Source organism: Capra hircus, chromosome 16 (genome assembly GCF_001704415.2).
Source record: "Capra hircus breed San Clemente chromosome 16, ASM170441v1, whole genome shotgun sequence".
Classification (NCBI taxonomy): Eukaryota; Metazoa; Chordata; class Mammalia; order Artiodactyla; family Bovidae; genus Capra; species Capra hircus.
Genome location: NC_030823.1, coordinates 79,300,676 through 79,321,436, shown reverse-complemented (window position 1 = coordinate 79,321,436; position 20,761 = coordinate 79,300,676). Strand labels below are relative to the sequence as shown.

Here is a 20,761-nt window from a genome sequence, read left to right as displayed (position 1 = left end):
TGGGTCCGGAGCAAGAGCTCTCCCCAGGAGCGCGCGGGGCGCGGAAAACTGCGGGCACGCCCCGTGCAAAGCCCGCCTCTCCAGAAAGAAGAGCCGGGATCCCTTCTGCACACGCAGCGCTCAGGGCTCCGGGGAAGCCAAGGCTTCGGGCTGGCGGGGCAGGGGGTTGAACCCGGCCGGCTTCCCCCCGGGGAACAGCGAGCAGGAGAGTAGCGTGGGAGCTCTGGAGCGAGTGAGGTACCACCTGGCTCCCTTTAGGTGCATGTCCGCTGCGCGCGCCTCCCATCCAGCAGGACCTCAGGGGACCAGGGAGGGTCAGTGCCTAGCAGAGGAATCTTCTCTTCCCTGCGCACCAGAGCTGTTGCCGCTCCCAGAGGAAGGAGGTGCAACCTCCGACACCAGTAGAAGACAGGTGCGGGAGGGCCGGAAATGACACGTCCTGCTGGGTCTCGCCGGCCAGCCTGGCCGCCTTGGGGCGCTGGTCCAGAGCTAGTGGTCTCTACAGTGCCTCCCATCTCTGAGATCCCCAGTGAAGGGCTAGCCTGCTGCTGAGCAAAAGGCCTGGGCACACAAGGCAGCCCCTTCCCCAAACACCCCCTCCTCCAGGGAGTCCTCCTTCTTGGCTAGAGGAGCTGAACGGCTTTCAAGGAATGAGAGCTGGAGGCCAGGCTTTGGGCGCTGGCATGGATGGGCCATGTGACCCGGGCAGTCACCTGTTTCCTCCTCTGGGTAGTAGAAATGACACTTTACTCAGCTTCCTTCCAGGTTGTGGGGGTCAAATGAGTCTGCCGCTGAATGCAGGTGAACCTGGGGTGAGCAGTGAGAGCTACCCAAGGCCATGCAGAGGCCAAGGCAGGCCAGGCCACTGGCTCCTCCAGGGGGAGAGGGAGAGGGGGTGGCAACAACCCAGCCCCTGCATGCTGGGACTCGTGGCCACCCCTTCTGGGGCGCCTGCTGTCCCCAGGGACCCAGAAAATGTCCTTCCCTTGGTTTGTCAACTGAGAAAGAAAAGTATCCCTTGTCATTGGAAGCCCAGCCCTTCCAGGGACACTCCATGAAGCCAGCAGTTGGGAGTGTCTCTAGAAGTTCAAACTCCAACACTGGCGCTATGGACACAAAACCAAAAGACAGGGAAGGCTGGTGTGCAGACCCTCCAGAGGTGTGGGAAAGTGAGCTTTGTGCGTGGTAGAGCCCCTACAGCCCGCGAGGGCAGACCCTTTCTGCATCCTGGGCACTCGCTATCCACGTACAGTGCCAGCGCTGCAGAAGCAAGTGTCACCGGCTCGGTGGCTACAGAGCTCAGGTGTTCATTTTCTCACGGTTCCGGGGGCTTCCCCCAGAGACCCTGGGGCAGGATCCGCCCTGCATCCTCCTGCTGCCAGGGTTTGTGGCGGCTCCGGGCCTGTGGCTGCGTGACTCCTCATCTGCCTTCAGAAGCCCGGGGAGCCGTGCCGGCCTCTCTGCGCCCGCGTCCAAAGTCCCCCTTCTATCAGGACACCAGTCCCTGCCCAGGGCCCACCCTGATCGTATCTGCAGAGGCTGGCACTCACAGCTGGCAGGGCTTAGGGGTAGCCCACAGCTTTGTGGGAGAACACAGTTCCTGCTGCAGTCAGCAAACGGCGGTGGCTTTCAGTGACTCAGAGATGCTGGGACTTGGTTCCTGACGCCATGACACCCCCACTCGGGCATTGGAGAGGCACACACACGTGTGCTCCCAAACTTGCACTCACACAGCCGTGCACAAGCGCACCTACTTGCACGCACTCCTCCGCGGTGCATACAGCACACTGTGTCCTCGACAGGTTGAGGTGGAGGGGACACGCGTACCTACGGCTGATTCATGTTGGTGTATGGCAGAAACCAACATGGTATTGTAAAGCAATTATCCTCCAGTGGAAATAATTTTTTTTAGAAGACAAGCTGTGATGAAAATTAAAATTGTGTCATCAGGAGAGACTCATTCTAACGGAGAGACTGGGGCACCTTGAAGGGCAGGGGCACCCGGCTTGGGCTTGAAGGCTGAGTGAAACAATTTCACTCGTTAGAGAAGGTGGCAACAGACCGGCTACAAGACCGGGTGCAAGTGAAGATGCAGGGTGTGAGCGGGAGGCGGTAAGGCAAGGAGAGGTGCCTGCACCTGGAAGGGGGGCTTGGCTGTGACCCCACAGAACAGGGAAGGCCTGAAATGAGGTGAACGGCATCTGAGCGGGAAAACCCCTGAGACTTTGAGGGTCGAGAGGTCAGGCTGGAGAGGGGAGGCCACCGCGAAGGGGTTACTTATATGTCTATAAAAGAAAGGAGGGGCTTGAGCACGGGCAGCCCAGAGGAGGGGCAGCAGCATCAGCGGAGCTCCAGAAGGCCGAGCGGTCACAGGGCTGGCCGTAGGTGGAGGGCAAGGCCCGGTGCCCCCTCACTGCAGGAGGGGCGATAAGGGCAGGTGTCCCAGGGGCCTGAGGCTCAGCATCTTGAGACCCAGGGCCTGAGAGGGCACAACGTGGGGCCACCCACAGCCCGTGAGGTCAGCAGTGCCCCTGGCCAACCCACTGGATGGGGAGGCCGTGAGACAGCGGGGAGGTGCCCAGCATGGGCTCAGCACACAGCCCCTGGGGCACGTGCAGGCAGGGGGAGAGGGGACACTGAGGAGGCAGGGGCGGTGTTCCACACATCCATACCGTGCAGTGCCCTGACACCCGAGCGTCCTGAGGAGAGGAGGGTGCCTCCTTCACCCATGTCTAGGCTTGGAGAATGGCACTAACTTGCTTTGGGAAGGAGACCAGGAAACCCCAGAGGCCATAGGTCGGGGCTGGGTCGGGTCTCTCAGCACCCAGGACCCATCTTCTCCAGGATCGGGGTCACCTTGATGGTAAGTTGCTGCAAGAGCATCCGTGGTACAACCCTGTGAGGGCTGCTGGCCGGCACTGTGACCGCAGGCGCCAACAGGACTCTCTGAGCAGCACTGGTTACAGTCAGAAAATTCTGGAGACCACCCAGAGGTCTGTTCACAAGAAAATGGGTGAATAAAGGTTGGTAGTTTGTCATTTTTCTCTCTTACTACAATCTCTGCCTCTGTGCTGCTGCTAAGTTGTGTCCGACTCTGTGCGGCCCCATAGACGGCAGCCCGCCAGGCTCCTCCATGCCTGGGATTCTCCAGGCAGGAGTACTGGAGTGGGGTGCCATTGCCTTCTCCCTCTGATGAACTTCAAAGCAGAAAGCACGCGTTTATGTCAGACTGACAAACAAATACAATGGAAGCACCAGGGGGATGACACACAAACTGAGGATGCGTTTGCCTTTGGGGAGAGACAGGGCCTTGGCTGGAAAGGGACACACGGGGGCTCCAACGGTGCTTGCGATCACCTAGCTCCTTCTAATCGAAGTGCAGTCGCTTCGCAGTGCCATGTTAGTCTCAGATATGCAGCAAGATGATCCAGTGACACGGACATACAATTATTCTCTTGCGTTCAGGTTATTCTCTGCTGTGCATTATTACAAGATATTGAATTGCAACCCCCTAGTTCATAAAATTAGAGGTTGGTTCAGGGAACCTTAGTGACTGTGAGCCTGCAGTGGCCACTTCCCCCGGAAGAATCCAAGAAGACAGGGCTTGCCAGCCCAGGGACCCCTGCTCCAGGACAGGCATTTTCAAGACACCACAGGCAGCGGGAGGGGGAGCCCCTTTCTCTTCCCCTCCAAAGGAAGACGCCAGGCTCTGGGATTCCCAGCCTCCAACTCCTGTCTACATAGGAAGCTCCTTTTTCCCCAGGAGCCAGAGTGGGGACTGGTGGGCCTCGGGCCAGGAGGGTTGTGAGTCAGCCTGACGCGTCAGTTCCCACATGAGGGGCAAGACCCACACCCTAAAGAATGCAGGGCAGTGGTTCCTGACTTTGGATTTTCCCAAATTAATACTTTTTTAAAATATGAATATACAAATGGTACCATGTTGTTTTTTGAAGTAAGAAATTAAAAGACATTACCACCTCCTGTACTCCCACCCCATAAGTAAAACGTATTTGATACTAAAATAATGAAATTAAGACATGCATTACTTTCTCAGCAAAGGCCCATCTAGTCAAGGCTATGGTTTTTCCAGTAGTCATGTATGGGTGTGAGAGTTGGACTATAAAGAAAGCTGAGTGCTGAAGAATTGATGTTTTTGAACTGTGGTGTTGGAGAAGACTCTTGAGAGTCCCTTGGACTACAAGGAGATCCAATCAGTCCATCCTAAAGGAAATCAGCCCTGGGTGTTCATTGGAAGGACTAATGCTGAAGCTGAAACTCCAATATTTGGGCCACTTGATGCGAAGAGTTGACGCATTAGAAAAGACCCTGATGTTGGGAAAGATTGAAGGCAGGAGGAGAAGGGGACAACAGAGGATGAGATGGTTGGATGGCGTCACTGATTGGATGGACATGAGTTTGGGTGGACTCGGGAGTTGGTGATGGACAGGGAGGCCTGGCATGCTGTAGTTCGTGGGGTTGCAAAGAGTCGGACACGACTGAGCGACTGAACTGACTCACTGATGCATGCCTGAACAGAGGAGAATCCTTTTCACTGACTACACTACCTTTACGGAAACTGCAAGGCCAGGCTTCCCAGCAAGCCACGGAGCAGTAGGAGGTGGGGCAGAGATCCGATCAGAATCGCCATCTGGGAAGTTCTAACAGGAGGAACATGTGCCATCCATCCACCCTCACAGCCACGTGCACAGGGCCACACACACCAGGCTCACCCCTTCCGATGGACACACACATGCACACACACGTGCTCACACGCACACACACACGCTCCTCCATGTGGCTCTGGCGTGGGAATGGCTGTCCTGGTGCCCAGCTGAGACCAGACTTCTCTGCTGAGCCCAGAGCCAAGGGTGGGCTCACCCTGCCTGTGTGACCGTGGAGCCCAGTGGTGCGGAGCCAGAGGGGTCACCTGCCAGGCCCCCAGGCCCTGCCCTTGCCGCCTGCAGAGAGTCCAGCCCCTGGGTCTCAGCCCCGTTAGGGCCGTGGCCTTCAAGGAGCCACTCCCTCTCTGCCTCCAGATACCGCGGGGCTCATGTTCTCCGGGACCCTCGGATCCACCAGGAAGTGTCCCAGGTGCAAGGCCGTCCGTTCCCTGTAACCACAGGCTGCTCTGGGGGTCAGAAGAGGAGGCTGCCACCCCCCACAGTCCCAGCGGCCTGTCCCTGGCTGGGACAGCAGCCTGGTCACCCAACTGGAACGATGCTGGCCAGCCCGGAACCCTGCGGGAAGCCTGCCTCCCTTCGTGGGGGGCCACTGGGGCTAATGTTTAATGGGCTTCCTCCGTGGCGGGCCCTTCAGTCCCCATGGCCCTGGGCCAGAGCCAGCCCGCTGTGAGGGGACCTCTAGGCGGAGAGTGGGCTCGGCCTCCTGCCAAGAGGATACAGAGCTCGGGGTTGGCCGGAGCGCATGTGGGAGGCATTCCACCCAGGGGTCCTCAGGAGGACCCCCCACACCCCACCCGGAGGCACCGCTGCAGGTCTCTGTCCCTGCTGGTGGGGGGAAACCCTTAGCCCATCGGGGACATTTGTATCTCATTTGAATGTTTTCCCCTCTGTGGGGACAGGCAAACTCCAAGGTGTGTGTGTATTGCCCTTGGTCCCCGGCCACGTCCCTTCTGGAAAGTTACAGGTTGGGCTCTGTTGAGCCTGATCCCAGCAAAGGGTGACCCCCAGATCCCTGTCCCCAGCCTGCAGCTGTCAAACCCCAAAACTTGTGTTGAATGACTTCAGCTCTCCAAGCCTCCGTCTGCTTGTGTGTGAATGGATCTGAAGTAACAGGATCTGAGCCTTAGGTTTCCGTGAGAACGTAATGAGTGATGCTGACGAAGCATGTTAGTCGTGACTAACAGTCTGGGCCCTTACAGACTAGATGGTTCAGTCCTGGCCCCTCGCTCAGGAGCCGTGACTTCTCTGCCTCCGTGTTCCGCTCTGGAGAATCGGGGGGGGGGGGGGGGTGGTGCTTTTCTCAGGGGGCGTGAATGTCTGAGGAGTAATCAGGTGCGGAGAGAGGAGCCTGGCAAAGAGTGAGTGCTGAGTGCTGAGTGCTGTGGCCGCTGGTCTGACCCCAGCTCTGCTCTGCCTGTGGCCAGCCCGGGTCCCTGCAAGGTGAGTGGGGACTGGGTGGGCGTCTCTCCAGAGATCGTGCCTCCTGTCCAGTCCCTGCTGTGGCCACAGCCCGGCCAGCCCCATCCAGCCCACGGGGGACGCAGCAGGTAGCCGAGGTCTGGCCCCGTCCCGTGGGCTCTCTGCACTGGGCGTTTGCTCTGAGTCAGGCCTGGGTTTGTAGGGCAGGGTGGGGCCCAGTGCCCAGGACCCAGCTCAACAGTCAGCCAGCAAACTGAGAGCTGCCTCTGCAACCCCGGGGCCTCCAAGGGCAGAGGCGGGGGTCACGCCTTGGACCCAAGCCGTCCGCAGGGGCCCTGGGGCAGGGAAGAGGCGCTGGGACTGCCTGGGTGTGAAGCGCAAGCCATGCTCTGTGGCGTGAACCAGCCCTGCCTGCCAGGCTCTGCAGCTAGGAGTGTGTGGGTGTGCGTGTGTGTCTGGGCGTGTCTGTGCCTAAGGGTTTCCGTGTTGTAGGAGCTGTTTCTTTGAGCACGTCTGCCTCTCTGCCCACCCAGCTCTTTGCAGCCAGGACCGAAGCAGGATTCTCCCCGGCTCCTCCAGGCTGCTGTCCCTCGGGCGTGAGCAGGTAGACAGGAGCCAGGCCCTGCCCCAGGGCCCCGGGCGCCGCACTTCGCTCCCAGCCTCAGGCATTTATGGCAGGCAGCGCACTGGGAGCAGAGGGCGGAGCACTCACAGGCAGGCGGAGGGCTTCGCACTCACCCAGCCTCTCCTGGGACCGGTGCTGGGCGGCCACGAAGCCCAGGGCCAGGGCAGGGAGCAGCCACTCCCCGAAGGATATAGCTCAGGACTCACATGACACCACCCGGAAAAGCCAGACGCTCCGAGCCCAGACGCTGGTCCCCGCCCCATGGGCCACTATCCCCGGTGCGCAGGGGCTGCCTCCAGACCCTTACTCCATCGCAGCAGACTTCCAGCCCGCACTGGACTTGGTCCAGCTGCCTGAGGGGTGGAGAAAGGACCTCACCCAGAGGACAGAGCCCTGACTGCCCCACCTTAGGAAGAATCAGTCCCGGGGCACACTGCCTGTCAGAAGTGTGAAGGGAAATCGGGCGGGGATTCCGCCGGCAGATGGCACGCTGGCCGGGGGTGGGACAGAGAGTCCAGGGCAGGGTAAGGGGCCCCCCCTGGTGGCCGGGCCTGCAACTACCAGGCGTCCCCTTGGCTGGGCCAGGGGCTCCGCCCGAGGGTCAGGGACACCAGGGTACCCGTACAGGGGGCCTGGGGAACGGCCCTGCGGAGCGGCAGGGCCGGGGGCTGAAGTGGGGAGCCCCTGAGTTCCGTACTGACGGCCGGAGGTCAGGCTGCACTGAGCTGAGCCCTCGGGGTGAGGCTGCGCTGTGTGAAATCCCCTTAGCGTGCCTCTGTGTGTGTCTGCCCGAAGCCCGCACGGCCTCCCCGCCTCCCCTCCCCTGGGTACTCACAGCCAGAGCCGCGGGGGATCAGGACACTGGCTTTAATGCGGGGCGGGGTGCGGGGTGGGGGGGCGTGACGCCTGGGGGCAACAGGCACAGGGGACCCGAGACCCGCAGGCGCCCACCCGCCAGGCGAGGTCTTCACCCCAACCCTGCCAGGGTCGCTCAGCAGGCAGGGAGCCGCGGCGCGGGGCGGGACGGCGGCGAGCAGGGCTGGAGGGCGGGGCGGGCGGGGAGCCCGGAGCGCAGCGGGGCCAGCAGCCTGCAGAGATAGAGGAGCAGGGCCTTCAGCGCCAAGCTGGGCCTCAGCTCTCAGCCGGGCCGGAGCCCTCCCACACCCCCTGCCCCAAGGGGTCCCCGCCCCGCCGGGCCGGGCGTCCCCTCCACGTCTGGCGAGTCATCCTCAGCGCGGAGCTCGACTGCACCGTCAGCCCCTGACTTGCTCTCCCAGCGTCTGCAACCCCACTGCACCCTCGAGGACTCCACCCCTCCAGGGGGCTTCTCCAGACGACGGGGCTGTGGCCAGAGCCTGCCTGTCACGTGTCCCCGGCTCGCCCACGCAGGGTGCCGCCTGGCCTGGCTCTGTGCCTTCTCCAGCGTTTTCCTGGGAGAGTGGGCGGCCCTGTCTCTCTCGGATCACTGCGGGACACTTTGCAGGAGGCAGTTAAAAGTGCTTGTACTTTTGGAGAGTCAGAGCCAGAGGGTCCTGGGGACCACTGAAGCCCAGGTCCTAAGCTCTTACATCAGAGTCATCCAGGGGCTGCCCCGCCCCAGAGTCTGGGGCCCAGAGGGCCTGAGAGGGGCCAGGTCATCCGCACCCAAGGTGGTGCTGGGTGCACACCTGGGCAACCATGGAGCTGACACAGCCCCGTGCAGGTGAGGGGGCAAGGGCCCGAAGCAGGAGTGACGTGTCCAGACCACCTGGGGACCAAACCGAGCCCAGCTCAGGGCGCTCTCCTCAGACCACAAGGCCCAGCCCGGGGGCACCACCCTGGAGTCCCTGCCGCCCTGGGGCGGGGCCGGGAGCAGGGGGCTGGCCCTGGGGGCGGGGCCGAGAGCAGGGGCTGGCCCTGGGGGCGGGGCCGGGAGCAGGGGGCTGGCCCTGGGGCGGGGCCGGGAGCAGGGGGCTGGCCCTGGAGGCGGGGCCGGGTGCAGGGGGCTGGCCCTCCGTACCTCTACTGGGTGGTCGGGGACTTGGCGGCATCGAACATCTTCTTGCGGCCCTCCATGCCAGACATGGCCTCCACGTTCTTCCTCCAGTCGCCCACCTCCACGGGCCGTTCCTGCGAGGGCCACACACGGAGACTGAGCGCCGGCCCGCCAGGCGCAAGAGAGACTGGGCGATAGGCAGTCAGCCTGTCCTAGAAGGCGGGGCAGCCCCAGCCCTCCTTCCCCCAGAACAGGGCGGGGAGCCCCCGTCCCCAGTCTCCCAGGGGTTCTGGAATGTTCTGCCAGGGGGCGGGGCTCCCCCAGGGGCGTTGGTGCGGGTGGGGCGTACCTTCTCTGTGTCCTCCTTCTTCACGGACTTGAGGTTGGCGCGCAGGTCCATAGACACCTTGTGCTTGGAGCCCAGCAGGGCGCGCAGCATGGCGTCCGCGGAGACACGCACGCGCCGCAGCGGGGGGCGCTTGAACTTCCCGCGCAAGTCCAGCACCTTGAGCTTCAGGTCTTTGATCTGCAGGGAGCGGGTGGCTCAGGGCTCCGGGCCAGGCCCCAGGGACGCCCGTGACCACCACCGCCTCATGGACAAACACCTATGTTCCATCCGATGTTGCTGGCACACGGGCGGGTGGATCTCGGACGGGGAACAGACGGATGTGTCGTTTGGAAGCCCCGTTTGGAGTCTGGGGCAGGGGGCGGGGCACGTCCTCCTATTCCCGCTTCTAACAAGTCCCTCCCGGTGAGCCTTCAGAGCAGGCCACTGACGGCAGGGCCACGCCCCAGGGTGTTTCCAGAGTGCAGCCTCGGGAGGGAATTCTGGGGAGCTCCATGACCCGCAGACTAGCGGTCCTCCTCCGGTCCCGCCCCATGGCCCTCTGCGTGGACAGGTTCCCACAAGCTGCCCACCCCAGGCGCAGGAGCCCTGCCTCTGCATCCCACCCGCACCCCTGGACCTGACGCCCCCACGCCCCACGCTGAAGGAGCGCTGAGCGCCAGAGTCGGGGTCAGGGACAGGCTGTCCCAGGCCCGCTGCTGTGTGACCCGGGCCGAGGTTCCCAGCCTCGCTGAACCTCAGGGCCCTCATCTGTCAGGTGCGGATAAAAGCACCGCTTGGTGCACAGGCACGCAGGGTGATCACAGGCGCAGTGCACAGAAAGGCCGTGCCCAGGGGGAGCTGTCATCGCCAGGCTGTGAGGATGTGTGTGGGTGAGCAAACGGGGGCTGCTCTCCCACCGCGGAGCCCGCCTGGTGGGCTGGAGGAAGTCGTGCCTTTCATCAGTGAGACCGTCCTCCCCCGCCACCTCCAGGGCTGGGCCAAGCGCCATCTCCAGAGTCTGCAGTGGGAGGTGGACCCGGCCCACACCTGCCAGTCAGCGACCCCTCCCTCCCCAGCGGCCCCTCCCTCCCCAGCGGCCCCTCCCTCCCCAGCGGCCCCTCCCTCCCGCCGCTCACCTCCCAGCGGCCCCTCCCTCCCAGCGGCCCCTCCCTCCCAGCGGCCCCTCCCTCCCCCGCCGCCCCTCCCTCCCCGCCGCTCACCTCCCAGCGGCCCCTCCCTCCCAGCGGCCCCCTCCTCCCAGCGGACCCTCCCTCCCCGCCGCTCACCTCCCTCCCCAGCGGCCCCTCCCTCCCCAACGGCCCCTCCCTCCCAGCGGCCCCTCCCTCCCAGCGGCCCCTCCCTCCCAGCGGCCCCTCCCTCCCAGTGGCCCCTCCCTCACCAACGGCCCCTCCCTCCCAGCGGCCCCTCCCTCCCCGCCGCTCACCTCCCTCCCCAGCGGCCCCTCCCTCCCCAGCAGCCCCTCCCTCCCAGCGGCCCCTCCCTCCCAGAGGCCCCGCCCTCCCCGCAGCTCACCTCCCTGGTGTTGTGCAGGCACTTGGCCTCGATGTCGTAGCGCTCCTCGTCCACCACCTCCACTTTGGCGTGCAGGTCACGGCACAGGTCCTGGGGAAGCAGGGGATCGGGAGGGGAGACTAGGAGAGCTCAGCCTGTGAACCTTTTCCTGCCCCTCAGCCTGGGGCCCTTGGCCACCTCCCACCCTCAAGGAGACCTGAAGGGGCTGTTGGACCCCGCACTCTGAATGGAAGCCCTTTGTTTTCCTTTCTGAATGTACTTGTTATCGCCAGAAAGTTTTCTTATGATAAAAAGAATATGTTAGTTGTAAAATTTTGAAAACTGTGTATTAACCAAAAATAATAAAGAATATTTAATAAGAATAAATAAAGTAAGAATACTGCCACCAACTGGAGGGAACCATGGATGACACCCTGATTCACAGATTGCTGTTCACTCGCTAAGTCATGTCTGATTCTGATCCGGTGGACCGTAGCCTGCCAGACTCCTCTGTCCATGGGATTTCCCAGGCAAGGATGCTGGAGTGGGTTGCCACTTCCTTCTCCAGGGGATCTTCCTGACCCAGGGATTGAACCCACATCTCTTGAGTCTCCTTCATCGGCAGGCGGATTCTCCACCACTGCACCACCTGGAAGCCTTGGTTTACGGATGGTCCCTGGTCTAAGGATGGTTCAACTTATGATGGTGGTGGTGAGGCACTGATGCACGTTCAGCAGAAACCATCCTTGGAAGTCTGGATTTTCACCTTCCTCAGGCTGATATGCGGTGCCAGGCAAGACAGCCCCGTGCTCACGCAGGGAACCATCAACACACTCAGAGCCATTCGTACCAGACAACCACCTCTCATCTTCAGTGAATAACTGGATATATTCAACTCTCCATCATTATATAGGCTTCCTGTTGGCCGATTTCACCCACCTGTGGGCTGTGTGAGTGCCCTGCACGTGTTAAACTGCGCCAGGCAAGCTGTGATGTGCGGTGGGTGAGGTGTCGACCACTCACATTCACACTCGGATATCTCACCTGACAGTGGTTTATCAGTCCACAGCCACGGCCTAGTCAAAGGAGATCTGTTTCCTTCTAGCCCCTTCGCTCCGCAGTCACTGATATCTACCCTCTTATTAATGTTAGGAAAACTTTAAAGCCGTCTGCAGGGGAAGCCAGGCAAGGCTGGAGAAGGGGCCTCCCCACCGTGCTGCCCACCTGCCTGCTGGGCTCCTTAGGCTGGCCTGCGCCCCCCTCCCCGTCACCTGTCGGGGCCCCTCTCCCCCGTCCCCACCCCCCACCATCCCCCGTGCCCACCGTGCCCACCCCCACCCCCCACCCTCACGCCGTCGCCTGCCCGCCCCCCACCCTCACGCCGTCACCCACACGATGTCACCTGCTCACCTCCACCCCCACGCCGTCACACCCCCACCCCCCACCCCCATGCCGTCGCCAGCTCGCCCCCACCTGCAGGGCGCTGAGCGACAGCCCGCGGGTCTGCAGCGCGGGGACGCGCTCCGCCAGGTAGCGCTTCTTCTCAGCCTCGCGCTCCTCGAGCTCCTGATCCCAGCACTCCTTGGCTCTAGCCAGCATCAGGCTCTGCGCAAGGCGGGGCCAAGCTGGATGAGCATCCAGGCGGGCCCGAGCGGGGCCGGCCCTGGCCCCGCCCCTGAGGAGGCACGTGTGCACAAGGCGGCCGTACCTGCCAGGCATGTGTGCACCACGTGAGACCAGACCCTGGGACCCATCTGACCACGTGGGCGCTCGGCCCCCCCGGGCCTGACTGCCCTTCCGCCTTCCTCTTATCATTTCCCATACTTGTGGGACCCAGAGAGCCTGAGAGAGAAACACTTAACAAAACAGAGGCAACCCTTTGTCCCCACGAGGGGTCCGGCCTCCCCCCAGGCCCCGAACTCAGGCTCTGGGCTCCGCCCCCTCCGCTGAGCCTCCGTTCCTCCGCCATCTCCCCTTCCCCCGCCACCCAAGTCTCAAAGGAGCCCTGCACCCCTCTGCCTCCCCAGCTGTCTCCCTCAGGGCCTGGAACCCGCTCACCTTCAGCAGGAGTTTGCGGGAGGCAGTGATCTTGGGTTTTCTCTGAGAAGGAGGAGGAGGAGAGACAGCTGAGGCAGAGGGTTAGAACCAGAAATCTGGTCCAGCACTGCCCGATCACCCTCAGCACCCAGAACCCCTGCCTCAGGGTCCCTTAAGTGCCCATCTGCGATTTAACCCCTCAGATTCAGAGACTCGGCTCCCTGACCAATGCACTGGATCCTGCAATACACCGTGCGGGCCCTGGGGTCTGCGCACCCCTCCCTAATCCGTGAATCAGGGGACTGAGACACCCCTGCCCCAGGCCAGCAGAGGGACTGTAGACAGAGTGAGGTTTGGACAACCACAGGCCTCGGGGAGCAAGGACGGCCCGCATCTCTGGGGGCAACTCCACCTCACTTCAAAGAAACAAGCTGTGAGTTCCTCAGTGAAGAAGCTTACCCCTTCAGTCGTCAAACTTTTGGCTGTCAACACTATCCACATAATCGCTCTCAGAAAACAATATTTTCTCCCCTTATTAAAAATCTTTGCTGTCTCTTGCTGACTAGACACTTCCTAACAGGTCGCAGCCCTGTAGGTGCATTCTCCAGGGAAGCAAAGGGGCCACTTCACCCCTGAGTCCCAGGTCTCCTGCCCCCTCTGGACACAGGTGATCATGAACCCCACCCCAGCCAGCAGCTACTGGGCTGACCCCAGACCACAGCTTGGTTTGCTATTCCTGTGTGTGAAGTGGAAGTGATGGGCAGTGAGCAGTCCCCAGGGGAGCAAATGAATGGGCTTTGGAGCCTGGAGCAAGCTTCTCATCCGCTGTTCAGTGTGGTCTGTCTCCTCCTCTGGGAAAGCCTGGGGTCTGACTGGGGTCCAGTCAGTGTGGTTGCCAGGGGTGCAATGTGGCTAAGGTCATCGCCAGCCTCAGCGTCCACTGTCCCTCACCCTTGGAAATGCTTCCAAGCAGTGCTGTCTCCCCACCACGTGGGGGGCTTGGGGCCACCTTGCACTCCCCACAGACTCACACCCACACAAGCCTCAGAGACACTCAGAGATTCCCACAGCTGCTGAAAGCCAGGCTTTCCGATTCTCACTGAGAACCTCTGCCCAGCGCCCATCCATTGTTGCTGAGTTCTGTCGGCCAGCCCTGGGTCCACAGCTGCCCACGGCAGTGCCCACCTTGGCTGAACAGAGCCTGTGTCCTTAGCAGCCTGAGCAGACCAGGACCCCCGCAGGGCAAAGGCCCGAGGGGCGGGGCAAGGGCCCGGGCTCATCCCTCAGTGCCCCGTTGTGGGGGGTGGGGTGGGGGGCGGTGTCGGTGGGGCGTCCGAGGGGGATGTCCTCCCAGCCTGCAAGTGTGGCTTTGCCCAGGGCCTGCTTTGCAGGGACAGGATGGCCCGCCAGGGCTGGAGCACTCTCAGACCCAGAGAGGCAGAACTGCTGGGTGGTCAGCGTGGGTGCCATCACACTGGTCCCAACCTCAGGACCACCTTCAGGGAGGGGCGTCATGCACAGGGCCCACCGACCCCCGCCTCCCGCCCTGCCTGGACCTTGAGGAGCCCCACATCCAGGGAGTTTGCTCAGCCACTGGACACCCCTTCCCCAGGCCTTGACCCAAGCCCTCTCCTCTCCCCAAATGTCCACCCAGCACCCCAGCACCCAACTGAAGACTCAACCAGGGCGAAGATACCCAGGGTCTCACTCACCTCGCTGCGGGCGTCCGTCACAGCAAGGCCAGGGGCAGAGGGGGGAAGAAAACAGAGTAGGTGTGGACAGTGCTCAGCTTCCGGTGGGGAGAACAACAGGGACGGGGGACGGGGCCATAGGGACGGGGTGCGGGGCCATAGGGACAGGCTGGGACAGGGCCACAGGGACGGGGGGCAGGACCACAGGAACAGGCTGGGACAGGACCACGGGGATGGGGGGGCCACAGGGACGAGGGCAGGCCACGGGGACGGGGGGAGCAGGGCCACGCAGACACGCTGGGACAGGGCCACAGGGACGGGGGCAGGGCCACGGGAATGGGGGGCAGGACCACGCAGACAGGCTGGGACAGGGCCATGGAGACGGGGGGTGGGCCACGCAGACAGGCTGGGACAGGGCCACGGGGACGGGGGGCAGGGCCACGCAGACAGGCTGGGACAGGGCCACAGGGACGGGGGACAGGACCACGGGGATGGGGGGCCACAGGGACGGGGGCAGGGCCACGGGGACGGGGGGGCAGGGCCACGCAGACACGCTGGGACAGGGCCACAGGGACGGGGGCAGGGCCACGGGGATGGGGGGCAGGACCACAGGAACAGGCTGGGACAGGGTCACGGGGACGGGGGACAGGACCACGGGGATGGGGGGCCACAGGGATGGGGGCAGGGCCACGGGGACGGGGGGGCAGGGCCACGCAGACACGCTGGGACAGGGCCACAGGGACGGGGCAGGGCCACGGGGATGGGGGGCAGGACCACAGGAACAGGCTGGGACAGGGTCACGGGGACGGGGGGCAGGGCCACGGGGATGGGGGGCAAGACCACGCAGACAGGCTGGGACAGGGCCATGGAGACAGGGGGTGGGGCCATGCAGACAGGCTGGGACAGGGCCACGGGGACGGGGTGCAGGGCCACGCAGACAGGCTGGGACAGGGCTACGGGGACGGGGCCCAGAGAGAATGCAGACAACACACAGAGGGGCCACTCCAAGGAGGAAAAGCCACAGACTCCATGGGCTGCTGGAGCCCCTCGCTGGGAAACACCAGTCATCTTATGGTGGGGAGGATGGGGTCCTCAAGGGGGCCTGGGCTGTGAAAGCTTCTGTCCTGGGTGCTCGGACAGAAGCTCGGCCAGAACCTCCCCAAGCTTTGTTCACCTACTTGGTGATACTGTCACGGCTTGTGGTCCACCCATTTCACCAGCACAGACAGACTCTGAGGGGCAGGCCATCGGGGAGGAGTTCTGCTTAAACCCTGGGAGCACCTGTGGGGCCCTGGGGACCCCAGCGTGCAGCACTGTCCCTGTTTTAGGGTCTGGCCTCCCGGGGAGCTGCTTCAGGCACTGAACAGGTGATCTGAAGTCTGCGGCAAACGGACACACCTTCTTGGACCCCGGGAAGGGGCAGGGGACTACTTACACTTCCGGCATGGTGACGGGCGGTCGGCACCTGGGGCAGAAGGAACCGCTGGTGAGTGAGACACACCAGCCCTGCCCCACCCGCACTGGCTGGGCCTGGGGCTGCATCAGCCGCCCAGCCTGGGAGAGAGGGTCCACAGCAGGAAAAGACATACGGCCCCCCAGTGGGTCAGGAGGCGGCACACACTTGTCCGTTCACTCTTTTCGTCTACCCATTTCCTCCTTCGTACAAGGGGGACAGAAATCTCATGAAGGCAAATAAGTAACAGAGGAACCAAAAGCGGTTCTGCTGGGCCGGTGTGTAGGGCCAGGATCTGCAAACTGCAGCCCGCAGGTCAGCAACGGCCGGTTTTTGCTCGAAACTGTGGAACAAAGAATCTGCGACAGACCTGTGTGTAACGTGCAAGTTCAGTTCAGTTCGGTCGCTCAGTCCCGTCTCTTTGCGACCCCATGGATCGCAGTACGCCAAAGCCTAAAGCATTCCCTATCTGCTCCTTTCCAGAAAGGCTAGCTGAGGCCTGTGGGGACCCGAATGGCATCCACAGAAGAGGTGTTTGGAGGGCGCTCACTTGGGAGCCTTGGATGACAGGGTGAGACAGACCGCGCTGCGGGCAGCAGGTGGTCGTGGATGGCTCAGAGAGGGAGGGTCTGTGAGAGCAACCACAGAGAACCAGAAGCTGCTGCCTGGCACACCTCCAGGGGGCGCCATTCACTTGGACGGCGATGCACCCAGGGCAGGGCTGTGGGGTGCACTGCAGGGAGAGGGGCTCTGGCCAGGAGGAAGGGCAAGCCCTGTGTCCAACTCTGGTTTCACCCCGAGCCTCTGCAGGGCCGTTTTCCTCTGCAAAATCAGGGATCAAATAAGTTATTTTCCACTTAAACTTTAGTTCTTGAACCCATTGTTCAAGCCAAATCACCAGACCAGCCAGCCCTGGTTGGGGGCGGCGGCTAGCCCAGGACCCCATTCTCCTCGGTGGGGTCCTCTGCCTATGGAGCACAGTTTGAAGCCCCCTGACCAGTGATCCTGGGACCTCTTTTAGCCTGACAGTCTGGGGCCCAGATCAAGGAAGAGGTCCTTGACCATAGAAGGGGCATGTTCCTAAGGGCTGACCACACTCGGGGCCAGCCTGAACAGACAGCATTCAGTGCAGCGGGTGGACACTGGGCAAAAGATTCAGGGACAACGGGTGGGGGCAGGTGCGCAGAGCACGTCAGGAGTCCTGAGCAGAGTTGGAGGGGGGAGGATGGGGGGAGGGGGGCTGCGCACAGGGTTGGGAGTTTGGATTCGGTCCAGGTCCTGGAGTGGGTGGGGGCGTGCAGCAGCCACGGCACCTCCTCCAGAGCCGTCTCCACCTCTGCCTCAGTCCTCCCTGCTCCCGGTGCCCATGACGCCCAAGTGGGGGCAGCCCCCGTGACAACTCCCCCATCAGAAAGTCTGTGGGCCCCCCTGCCGCTGGGTTGCAGGAATGTGACCCGAAGCCTCAGCTGTCACCTTGGGGCACAGAGGGGAGCGGAACAATCCTCACATTCCCGAGATGCTTGGCTGAAGTTAGATTTTATCGCCAGCTGTTTATTCTGGGGCCTCTGAGGAGGTCCTGGGGAGAGCACCCGCTCCGTCTGTCACAGCCCCTGTTGAGCGGCCCTGGGGGCACAGAGCCCCCTGAGGTGGACACACTGCCCTCAGGCTGTGCCCACACCTCCCAGGGGACCCACTGCCTGCCCAGCCGGTGCCGGACCCCTGCCAAGCTGCAGCCTACCCCCCACCTGCCTGCTGACAAATGCCAGGCCAAGGGAGCTCTGCGCTGCTCTACACCCGCGGCCGGGACCCATTGACAGGTCCCCTGGAAAACAAGGGGGACCAGCGATAAGGACTGCGGAGGAGGCAGCTCCGCGGTGGGAGGCACATGCCCGGCCCCCACGGCGCGGGGAGATAAGGACAGCAGGAACAGAGGCTGAGGCCGCATGTCTGTGGGCATGAGGTGTGTGAGTTGCGTGTGTGTGGCTGTGTGCGTGGGGAAAGGACTGATCACTCCCCTCGGGCTCATGTCTGCCTCCCCGACCCCACCACCACCCGGCCTCCCCAACCTTGGACCCCAGCTCAAGGGCACCGCAGGCCTCCAGACCCCCAGCAAGGCTTGTGCAGCCCCCAGCGCTGAGCAGGAAAATCTGCCCTCGGGGCCAGAGGCAGGCTCCCAGCCAGCGGGCTTCATGCCCCGCACCCATTAGAGAGCCCACCCAGGTTCCAGTCCCCATGCGCCCCCCAACACCCTCCCCCCGGAGGCCCACCCCTGACCCCGCCACCTTCGCTGTCTGCCCTGGAGCCCCGAGGAGGGCTGGCCCTCTGCCTGCTCCTGCTGCGCCCACCGTGCAGACAGCACCGGGCGCAGAGCGAGTCGCCAAAGACCAAGAACAAAGAGGTGGCGGGTCTCCCTGGTCCGCGGTGGGGGAGGGGAGGGGGTGCGGCCTTCCAGCGCCTGGGTCCTGCCCCCTCACCCCAGCTTCTGCTCCGTCTCCGGCCCAGGTGCTGCCTCTGCCCTCGCCCCAAGCTCTCCATCTGCGCCTCTGGCCCCGGAGCACCCTGCTCCCTCCTGGGGCCACAGACGGTGCGGCCACGTGGAAACTAGTCCTAAAGCCTCTCCTTGGGGCTCCTGGGGGCCCGGAAAGTCCAGCTCATGGCTCCCAACCTAGACAGGCTGGAGGCTGTCCCTGCAGAGCCATCTCGGGCCATCCACAGATAGCCCAGCTGCACAGGTGGGAGCCACCCTCCTCGACGTCCAGGCCCCGGCCTACTCCAAGTCTGAAGCCCTAGCACTGCGGCCCAGACGGGGGACACTCACCTTCCTTGGTCTCCGGGGGTGAGGCTGGCCTCGGCTCGTGGCTGACTGCAGACTGTGGGGCAGAGCAGAGGGCAGGCTATGAAAGCTGCGGCCCGCAGCCACTGGCCGGTAAAAATAGAACAGACCCGCGCCCCTCCCCTGCCTGCTCCCCCTGCCCACCGCACACAGCCTCATGGACGGGCCATGGCAGCTCCCAGCAGCCAGCGAGCTCCAAGACGCTCGTGTGCCAGCTCAGGAGCACGCAGAGCCTGGGCACACAGCACCACACCCAGGAGATGGGAGCCCCAGAAAGGGGGTGCCCACAGACCAGAGGGGCTCCAAGCAGGAGTGGGGCTCTGGGAAGCTGTCTCACTGACCCCACATCCCTTGCAGGGACATGTGGAAACCAGGCCCCAGACTGGGCTCCAGGAGGGCCGAGGCTTGCCGTTTGGGCGTCGCCTCAGACTCTGGTACGCACCCCAGGAGGGCGCCTGACCCTGGGGCTTAGGTCGTCAGTGCTGAGGGTGCACTGAGGGGCCTGGGCCCGGGCTGACCCTTGGGCTGGTGGACTTTGAGGATCCACAGACGCTCCACACCCTCTCCTGGCAGATTTCCCAGATGGCTCCCCACATCCGAGCCTGGAACTTGGTCGCGCTAACCACCCCCCCCCGCCCCCCGCCCCCGGCTCCAGCCCCATGCCAGCAGCATGGGGGGTGTGTGCACCTGTTTACTGACTATTTTTAGAATGATGGATGAACACCTAATACCCACCCTCTGGTCAGAGGAAGACAATGCCTGCTATGTTAATCCAGTGGCTATTATTGTTGGTCATCTCATGGGCCAGGAGTCCAGGCCGGGGCAAAACAAGCCGGACGCTGACCCTCGCGGAGACCAGGCGAGGCCGTGCCAGCAGCAGGAGGGTGGGAACAGAGCAGGTGGGCCAGAGTGTTCTCGGGGACATCCCCAAGGGCCACAGGGGGTACAGAGCCCGCCCTCTCGAGCCAGCAGAAGTGGCTCTGATTTGGCTTTTGTCGGGTCGCCTTCGGGAAGCCTCCATGCGAGAAGGCTGCCAAGGAGAGAGGCCGGGGTCTGGGAGGTTATGTGGGGTCAGGGTTCCAGGCGGAGCGGCCTGGGTGGAAAACAAAGGCAGGCCCTGCCAAGGAGTGGCTGGGGTCATAGAAGGAATCTGGGAACTGGGGGCGAGCTTATCGCCTGGGTCTATCATGTTTATAACTTTTGCAATAACTTTCATACAAAACCTTGACATGGGCAAAGACAAAATGAATTGTCTGCTTGGATGACCCCGCTTTCTGAAAAGGAAAAACAAAGAGAACAGGCTGACAAATAGAACGAAAACAGTCCAAGCAACCTGAAAGGCCAGCGGCCAGGCAACCTCAGAAAGCGTGCTGCCCGTGATCCTCTCCGTGGACCCTCCCCTGCTGTGCCTCGGGGAGCTTGACTCGTCCGCAGGCTTCACGCGGACCCCTGTCCCGGGCTCCAGAGTCCCACACCCACCCACACCCATCACCCTACCAGCCTGCAGCGTCCTCAGCCCCACTGCCCACACAGTGCTGCGGGGCTCTGCCGAGGCCTCCTCTCTGCTTCCCATTGGTGCCTCTGCAGCCTGTCTCCTGCCCTTGCTCAGAGTTATCCTGAAAAAGTCCCCTCTTCTCAGGGCTCATCCGCCCGGGCCAAGAGCCCTCCCCCCCCGAAGCCCACACCCCTCCTGCCGTCAGCACAGCTGTCCTGAGGCTGTGAGCCTGTGAGGCTCTGGTGCAGACATGCCCCTGGCTGGGGAGGACCCTCCACAGACAGTCAGGACCGGTGCCCTCAGCCCGGGAGAGGTGCAGACGGATTCCCTGTGTTGGCTACGCAAGGCCCCTCCCCACCCCCTACTCCCCACCAACAGCGGCTGTACCAACAGGAATGGAAATATGCCACCTCGTCGGCCAAAGGGGCTTTGAAAATGTGATCAACTAAGGGCTGAGTCCGGAAGATTCTCCTGAATCGTCCGTGGGGGCCCCACCCAATCTTGTGGTCCTTGGGAGCCAGAGGGTGAGCGGCAGCTCAGGGGGAGGGATGACAAGGAGGCAGAGGTCGGGGGAGACCCCCGTGAGGATGGGACGCGCCTCCAGAGAGAGTTGCCCAGGATGCCCAGTGACGCTGAGGTGGGCTGTGGAGCTCTGGAAACGTGAGACGCTGGATTGTGCGGCTTTGGGAGCAGCAGGTAGGCCAGGCCCGT

General features: G+C 63.0%; 1 protein-coding gene across 1 annotated transcript; it reads right to left on the bottom strand.

The window, feature by feature from the left end:
- Positions 7,575-18,617, bottom strand: TNNI1 (troponin I1, slow skeletal type). Its single transcript, XM_018060884.1, has 9 exons — positions 18,541-18,617; positions 15,705-15,734; positions 14,291-14,294; positions 12,600-12,641; positions 12,015-12,146; positions 10,563-10,652; positions 9,051-9,227; positions 8,726-8,835; positions 7,575-7,814 (listed from the first exon to the last, which is right to left on the bottom strand). Exons 2-8 carry the CDS (start codon positions 15,713-15,715, stop codon positions 8,728-8,730), a joined length of 564 nt encoding a protein of 187 aa, XP_017916373.1. The 5' UTR covers positions 15,716-15,734; positions 18,541-18,617; the 3' UTR covers positions 7,575-7,814; positions 8,726-8,727.